This window comes from Molothrus aeneus, chromosome 9 (assembly GCF_037042795.1).
Source record: "Molothrus aeneus isolate 106 chromosome 9, BPBGC_Maene_1.0, whole genome shotgun sequence".
Lineage (NCBI taxonomy): Eukaryota > Metazoa > Chordata > Aves > Passeriformes > Icteridae > Molothrus > Molothrus aeneus.
This window is the reverse complement of record NC_089654.1, coordinates 27,990,924-27,999,554: the sequence shown is the minus strand read 5'-3', so window position 1 is coordinate 27,999,554 and position 8,631 is coordinate 27,990,924. Positions and strand designations below refer to the sequence as shown.

Here is an 8,631-nt window from a genome sequence, read left to right as displayed (position 1 = left end):
CTTTAGAAAAAAAAAAAATAAATAAAAAGGCAAGGAAAAAGTGAAGAGAAAGGCGCTGTCAGTGCTCTAGAGAAGGAACCCGGCGGGGCAGGGAGGCCTCTCTCACCATGGAGACGCTGCGGAGAGCGTGCGGAGGCTGTGCGCTCCGCTTTAGCTCCCGCCAATGCTTTTCACTCTTCTCCAGCTGCTCCGGGCGGGTTCCGCGCTGCCAGCCCGGCCCGGCTGCCCCGGAGCCACCTGGAGCTGCCCCGGAGCGCCGGCGGGGCCGGGCTGGAACCGCTGGATGGAGCCGAACGGGGCTGCTGGGGAGTGGTGGGAGGACGGGAAATAAAAATTTAAAAAATAATAATTAAAAATTAAAAAATTAAAAATAAATTAAAATTCATATAATAATATAAAATATTTTTCTATTTTACAATATTTTAACTGTTAAAATATTTTATTTCTTATAACAATTTTATAATAAAAATAAATTAAATCATATTATAAATAAATAGTTTTATTGTATATACTTATACTATATAATACGTTTATATTTTATATAATAAAACATAATATATATATAATTCTATATATTATATATTATATATATATAATTATATTTATAATATATATATATAATATATTCTATATTATATTATTATATATCATTATAATGTTACATATGATAAATATATATAATATATATAATATATTTTATAAAATATAATATATTATATCAAATAATAAATATACTATACAATATATAATGTATAATATATAATATCTAATACATACTAGATATATTAGATATGTGTATATATTAATATAATATAATATAATATAATATAATATAATATAATATAATATAATATAATATAATATAATATAATATAATATAATATAATATAATATAATATAATATAATATAATATAATATAATATATTTATTTTATATATATAGTGTGGTTGTTAAGAGATCAAGAGCATAAAAGCCAAGCTATTCCTGCTTGGAAAATGACATTCATGGAATGTCTTTTTTTCCTACGGATCCTGCATTTTCCTCTGGAAAATGGATGGAAAAGTGGGTACACACATTGCTCACAGGCTGCTGAATGGAAAAGGTTGGCTTTTTTTCCTCTGAGCCTCTTCACAGCCTCACTGGGTGCCAGAGGCTTTTCTTAGAGGTGGAAAAAGCCCCAGCACAGCCAAGGCAGCGAGCTGGAGCATCACAGTGGCAGGCCCTGAGGGAATGGCACGGAGCTGTGTCGGGGGAGGGTTCGGCTGGATTTTAGAGAAGGGTCCCTCACCCAGAGCGTGGTTGGGCACTGAACAGGCTCCCCAGGGAAGTGGCCACAGCATCAAGGCTGACAGAGCTCAGGAAACATTTGAACAACACTCTCAGGCACACGGTGTGACTCCTGGGGCTGCGCAGGGCCAGGAGGGGCGCTCCGTGATCCGTGTGTGTCACTTCAATTCAGGATATTTTCTATCTTATGGGTGAGTCGGATGTGGCTGGGAGACCCCACATGGAGATACCACGGCATGCGCGGGGAGCACCTTCACCCTCACCCATCATCCAGCGCCTCGGGGTGACACAGGGACCCCAAAAACCGAGAGCCCCCGCCCGCAGCCCCGCAGCACGGAGCGGGCCGGGCCAAGGGGCACTCGGGGCACCCGGGGCACTCGGGGCACTCGGGGCTCCATTCGCCGCGGCCGGGGGTGGAGGAAGGAGGGAGACGGGACTCGACAGCTGTGCCCGGCAGAGAGAAACTTTCCGCCCGAAGCAGATTCCCGGGATGAATATAAATATAAACAGCCTTTGGGATGGCTCTTGGCTGGGACCCCGGGCAGGGCAGGGCAGGGCAGCGTCATCCCTGGGAACCGGGCACCGCATTCCGGGGGGAACCTGGCACCGCATCCAGGGGGGATCCCGGCTGACACCGGACATCGCGTACCGGCTTCACCCGGGCTGATTCCGGACATTGTGTCCCGGGAGGATCCCGTCTGACACCGGGCGCTGTGTCCCGTGGGATCCCGGCCGGTACCGGGCGCTGTGTCCCCGGAAGGATCCGGGCGGATCCCGGCCGGTACCGGGCGCTGTGTCCCGTGGGATCCCGGCCGGTACCGGGCGCTGTGTCCCGGGGGGATCCCGGCCGGTACCGGGCTCTCTGTCCCGGGGGGATCCCGGCCGGTACCGGGCTCTCTGTCCCGGGCGGAACCCTGCCGGTACCGGGCTCTCTGCCCCGGGGAATCCCGGCCGGTACCGGGCCCAGTATCCCGGGCACTTGCCCCGCACTCGCCGGGATCATCCCGGAGCGGCCCGCGAGTGCCCTCCAGTGGTTCCCGGCAGGAAGAGGAGGAGGAGGAAGATGGCGAGGAGGAGACGGCGACGGGACGCGGGTGGCAGCGGGGCGCAAAGGGGGTTTTGGGGGGCGGGAAGGATTGCCCTGAGAAGCTGTTCATCCTGGAAGTGTCCAAGGCCAGGCTGGATGGAGCTCGGAGCGCCTTGGTGCACCGGGGAGGTGTCCCCGGCCATGGCGGGGAGTGGGACTGGATGGGCTTTGAGAGCCTCCCCCTTAACCTGTCCCCCGTGCTGGGCACGGCGGAGGCCACACCCTGAATCCTGCGTCCAGTTCTGGGCCCCTCAACTCAGGAAGGACCATAAGGGGCTGGAGCAAGTCCAGAGAAGGGACCAGAGTTGGGGAAGGGGCTGGAGCAAAATTCTAGTGAGGAGCGGCTGAGCAAGCTGAGGATGCTCAGGGGACATCTCGCTCCCTGCAAGCCCCTGACAGGAGGGTGGAGTGAGCTCAGTGTCAGCCTCTTCTCCCCGGTAACAAGCGACAGGATGAGCGGAAACGGCCTTAAGTTACGGCAGGGGTGGTTTAGATTTCGTAATAGGAAAGTTTTTATGTGTAGGGTGGTCAGTCTTTGGGACAGGCTGCCCAGGGCAGGCACCATCCCTATAAGCAGTCAAAAAACAGTTGGATGTGGCACCTGGCGACAGGCGGTTGAGTGGTGAACGTGTTGGTGCTGCTGGGGAACGTTTGGACTGGATCATCTCGGAGGTCTTTCCCCACCTAAACCATTCTGTCACTCCCCGTCATGTCGCCGCTCGCCGACACGCGGATCCGCGGCCGCCCGGAACCGTCGTGCTCGGCGCGCGTTTCCCGCAGGCGGCGCAGGCGCGCGTACCGAGGCGCGGCGGGGGAGCGCGTTGCGGGGCGGACCGGGGCGGGCGCGGGCCGCCATGGCGTCGCCCCCGCTGTCGGCGGCGGGCGGGAGCGGCGGCGAGCTCAGCTCGGGCTCCGAGGCGGCGGCCACGGGCGCGGCGCTGCCGGACCGGGACCTGCCCGACCGAGACCTGCCCGACCGGGACCTGCCCGCGCTCTTCGAGCAGGCGGCCGAGCGGCTCCCCTCGCTGCTGCCCGCTGCCAGCAAGGAGCAGCTGCTCTATCTGTACGCCCGCTACAAGCAGGTGAGGCGGGACCGGCGCACGGGCTGAGCGGGCCGGGCCGGGGGGCGAGAGCAGAGCGGTGCCCCGAGGGGCCGGGCCGGGGCTCTGCCGGGGCCATGGGCAGAGGGGCTGCGGCCCAAAAGGTGGCAGCGGTGCCGGGGAGGAAAGTTGCGTCCCAGGGTGATGGAGGAGCGGGGGTGTCTCCCTCCGGGACAGCGGCGGCGGGGGTGGATGGAGCCCGGTGGGACAGAGCCCCCGAAATTTGGGAAATTCCGGGTGGAGAGTGGTTGGGGAGTGCCCCAGCGGGAAAGGAGCTGGTGGGCAGCAGCTGAACATGAGAAGGCCAAGGGCTGTATCAGCCATGGTGTGAGCGGCGGTAAATAACGCAGAGAAGAGAAATTTTCAGTTCCAGCAGGACCAGCGCAGTGAGAGACCCCCTGCGCTGGGCATGGGTGAGGCTGCATCTCAAATTCTGGGCTCAGTTTTGGACTCCTCCATTCAGGAAGGACACTGAGGTGGTGGAGCGTGTCCAGGGAAGGGAACTGAGCTGGGGAAGGGTCTGGAGCACCAGTCTGGTGAAGAGCAGCTGGGGGGGCTCAGCCTGTAGTAAAGGAGGCTCAGGGGGAACTTTGTTGCTTTCTACAACCCCTGAGAGGAGGTTGTGGCCAAGTGGAGGTTCTGCTCCTGAGTAACATGTGACAGGACAAAAGGAAATGGCCTTGAGCTGTCCCAGGTGCAGTTCAGGCTGGACATCAGGAAAAATTCCTCACTGGAAGGATGGTCGGGTGTTGGAAGGGGTGCCCAGGGGAGGTGATGGAGTCACTGCTCTTGGAGGAGTTCTAGAAATCACTGGATGTGGCCCTTGGCACCATGGTCTGGTTGTCAAGGTAGTGGTGAATCTAAGGTTGGACTCTGTGATCTCTTTTCCAAACCAAATATTCTGTGAATCCATCACCCTGGTGCTTGTTCCTCACCTCTCACCCTCACTCAGTGCTGGTGACCCTGATGCTGCATCCTTTGAACAACAGGAACCAGACTCAAGTTCTGCCAGCAGAGGTCCAGGTTGGATATTAGGAAAAACTTCTTGCTTGAAAGAATGGGCTAGTGGGCACTGGAATGGACTGCCCAGGGAAGTGGTGGGATGACAATCCCTGGAAATGTTCAGAAACCAAGCAGAAGCAGCACTTTGCCGTGTGGTTTAGTGGGAATGGTGGTGTTTGGCCAAAGGTTGGACTGAATGATTGTGGAGGTCTTTTCTCCAGTTAATGATTCTGTGGTTTGGCTGTGGCAGAGTCCAGGGTGGTTGAAATTGGTGGGGAGGACCAGCTGCACACCTGAGCTGGTTGGTTCTGGGGGTAACCTTGCACACAACCCCCATTTCCCCTTCAGGCTGCGTGAACTGAGCAAGCCATGGGGTGCATCCTGTTGGAATGCACAATGTAGCTTCTTCCTGCTCCTGTGGCAGAAGTTACATAAAACAAACTAAACAAAGCACCAGTTGCAAAGGACTGTAACAATCGCTTAACTTGGAGAAACACAAAACTCTAAGTGTTGTTACACCCAGAATATGAAAGAATAAAACTATAAATACAGGCTGGATGGAGCTCTGAGCAACCTGTTATCGTGGAAGGTGTCCTTGTCCATGCCAGGGAGTTGGAGCTAGGTGATCTTTCAACCCCAACCATTCTGTGATTCTGTGGCTCAGGTGTGTGGCAAGAGGTGCTGCCTCAGCTTGAGAACTGAGTCCCACTCATTTGGATGCACAGACAGAATTGGGTGTGCACATCTTCCATATATGTTCCTCCCACATGGATTGCCTGTGTCCTACTACTGCCATGTATAAGTGCTCTCAATTTTTTAGTGCAATATTTAATTATCCTCTAAGCTGGCAGCTCCCAGGCTGTGGTTTGTGAACCAGTAATTATGTTAAAAGCAGGCTGGTCACGTGAGGTTTTGTTTTCAGACTGTGCTTAGTGCTTAAACAGGACTCCAGGTTTCTCTTCCCCTTGTGAGAAAAAGGAGGGTAGGAAAAATAAATACAAGGAGAATTTTGCCATGCCCAAGATGAGAGCAAAAAGGTGTCTTTTCTATATTTTTTGTCTGGATTCTCAGGATGCTTGTTGCAAATAAAATATTTATTTTTTGCTCTGTTTCAAGTGCTTTGTGACTATGCTGGGTGGAAATGGGAAGGGATTGCTTGCTTGTCAGCTCATGATTGTCCCCAGACTACAGAGGGTTTCCTGGTGTTAGCTCTGTAAGACCAATAAGTTTAATGTTAAAAATTGCAAAACCCAGAAGCTGTTTCACAAGAGTTTTGATACAAGTCAGGAAAAGCTGACAATTAACACTTTGTCAGCAGGGATTTCCAGTTGCTTTCCACTGACAAGAACAGGGCACTTCTGTGTCCTTCTCCTGTGTCCCTGCCCAGCCAGGATGTGACAGGCAGTTCCTTTGTGCTCCTTGGTTTCAGGCTGTGCTTGGCCCCTGGATTTCTGTGTCTCCCCAGTTCAGAAAGGTGCCCTCCCTGTTACAGAGTGCCTGGCAGTGCAGTGCTGGCACTGGGGATGGGAGAGGTTTGCTAGCACAGCCACTGCAGGAATATGCCCTGCTAACTTTAAGTTTTGCAGCATTTTGTGCTTTAAATCAAAATGAGGGTGTTTAATGCAAGTTTTCTGTGTTTAATTACAGCAGCTGTATCAGGATGCATAACGAGCTGCTAATATATTACCCCCGTGGAATTGCTGGCACACAAAAGGTGCTGACTCAGATCTGTCCACTGTCCTTGATTTGGCATCCTTGTCTTTTCCCAGTTTAGTGTTTTGTGTCACTAAAGGCTTTGATTTAAGATACAGCATCGTCATAAAAGAGGTGACAGTAGCAGCTGAGCTCTCTGTTAAAATACTGTATATAATTTATTTCAAACTGTTTGGGTATATAGGCATTTTCCTGGAATTTTATTACCTTTTATTGGAGGCCATTTCAGGATTTTATTACTTTTCTCTCTGATTTTGTTTATGTGTCAGAGACCTGAAAATAAGGGAATTGCTTAGTTGTCATCTCCAGTGAGGTTTTTAGAAGATGTTGCTGAGTTTATGACTCTGCCCCACAACAGGAGGAACAGACTAGTCCATAAGGCTCTGGACTGGGACTGATTTTTCTTTCCTTCCACTACTTTCTCTGTGGCTTTGGGCAAATCACTGGTCTGGGCCTTGTGTCTGTAGTGGTGAAGTGAAGGGAGCGCTTGCCCATCATGGGGAGGATGTAAAAATCTGAGGTTCAGAAGGTGCAGCAATGGAGACCAGTGTAGCAGTGCTGATTTAGATAGGGGAGGGGATCCAGAACTTGCTGGAAATTACTGGACTGGGAAAACTGCCCTGCCAGGAGGAGGATGTGTCCATGTAAATGTTGAGAGGTGCTGGTAAGTTGGAAATCCACTGCTGATGGCAAAATGGGGCCTGCACAGTCTCCCAGTGTGGGCTCAAGGATATAATACCAATTTTGCATGATGTCTTTCAAGTATTGTGGGATGTGATGCCACAAGCCTGCCCTGAACACAGGAATTTCTGCCTGCAGCTCCCTGTTTCATGGAACCGTGCCATGGCACTGACTTGGTTGTCACCAGTGTCACTCTCTGTCTCTCTGGGACATGCAGTCCCTTGGTCATTGTGACTCCTCATTCTGTGGTCGGTGTTTGCTTGTCCTTCCTTACACCCCATTTTCAGTCAGGGCTTTCCCATGGGTTGGGACAGAGCTGTGGATGGGAGCAGGCAGGAATTGCTGTCTTGAAAAAGCAATTTAGCTTATTTGGCTTGTGTACAGTCCTGCTGTCCATGGAGGTTCTGTTCTGCTCCTTAGGGAGGCTGCAAATACAATTCACCTTGCAAGATTTACAATCAGGTAGGAATATTTGGCTGGAACACCCTGCTGTATAAATATATGGGCAGAAAAATTAGCAAAGGACCATTTAACCACCACCACCAGGGAGGGAGAACCAGTCGTGGAGTAAGGTGTGAGGAGAATCTCAAGGTTTCTCACAGTGTGGAGCAGCAGCTGAAGGTGCATGGGGATGGTGAACAGCATTAACACATCTCTGAGCATCTCTCCCTCTTCTGAATGTCATTGACCTTCAGCTCTCAGGTGAAGGCCTCATCCAAGGTTTCCAAATTTATTTTGGCCACAGATGGAGCTGTGGCTGCAGACACTGCCCGTTTGGGGCTGCCTGGGTCACGTTTGTGCCACTCAGGAGAACTGTGCCTGCAGGCAACTCAGCATGCAGAAGCAATGCCAGGAAGTTTTTAATGCATTCTGTCTGTCATGTTCTTTTAATGCAGCTGATGAACTGTAAGTGAGGAGAGCTGAGCATCAAGTGACCAGTCAGCACCCTAGAGACCTTCAATAATTATTTTCTGGACACAGAATGAGAAAGTCTTAATTTAAAATACTAATACAGGCTCTTGGCTTCATGCTGGCTATGGAGTAAAACAGCTTTTGAGGTCCTCTAGGGAAGTAGCAGAAGGACAGAGTCCTGCACAAAATTATTTTGTCTTTTTTGTCAGTATTGGCATGTTTAACTCCCTTTCCTCAGCTGTCAGGCTCAGATCCTGTTTTATGTTAAATTCCTCGTTGGTTTCTCCTGCATTGTGAGTCTTGCAGCAAAAAGAGAGGAGCCAAAATCTTGTGTTTTATTCTTTCCAACAAAACCCCTGCAAGCCTTTTTAATGCACCTTAAAATAGCAAACAGGGCACAAGTGCACTTTTTTCCCCTCTTGATGGATGAAATTTAACTACTATTCCTTGATTTGTATTACTATCAATGTTGCTAACAGTCTTCCCCAGTGCTAGAACTGCCTTTGAGTGCCAAATCTCCAGAGAGGAAACTGCTGTCGTGTTTTGATGATGGCAGTGGAAAATTAATATTAAAACAGATTTTTTTTTTTTATCTATCTTGGCCAATTTCTGCAGGTTGGCTGTTGAACTAAAGAATTGCCAAGCAGGCGTTTTCCATACAGATAATGAATTTACATTTTATTCCCTAGTTTGTTTTGCTTTTTAAAACAAGTGGTCCAATCCACCTCAGAGCATAGAAAAAAACCATTTAGACTACATGAATTGTGACTGATTTATAGAACTTAACTGTTGCTAGCCTATTCTCCTATTTCTCCCTGAAATGCAATATGTTGTTTTAAAGGCCAGCT

The 8,631-nt window shown here is 50.1% G+C and overlaps 1 protein-coding gene across 1 annotated transcript in view; it reads left to right on the top strand.

The window, feature by feature from the left end:
• The first annotated feature begins 3,229 nt into the window (after window positions 1-3,229).
• The window catches only part of ACBD6 (acyl-CoA binding domain containing 6), an 82,960-nt gene continuing 77,558 nt past the window's right edge, over window positions 3,230-8,631 (top strand). The window contains exon 1 of the mRNA XM_066555533.1: window positions 3,230-3,457. Within this exon, the coding sequence (XP_066411630.1) occupies window positions 3,230-3,457 (228 nt within the window). The remainder of the gene's footprint in view (window positions 3,458-8,631) is intronic.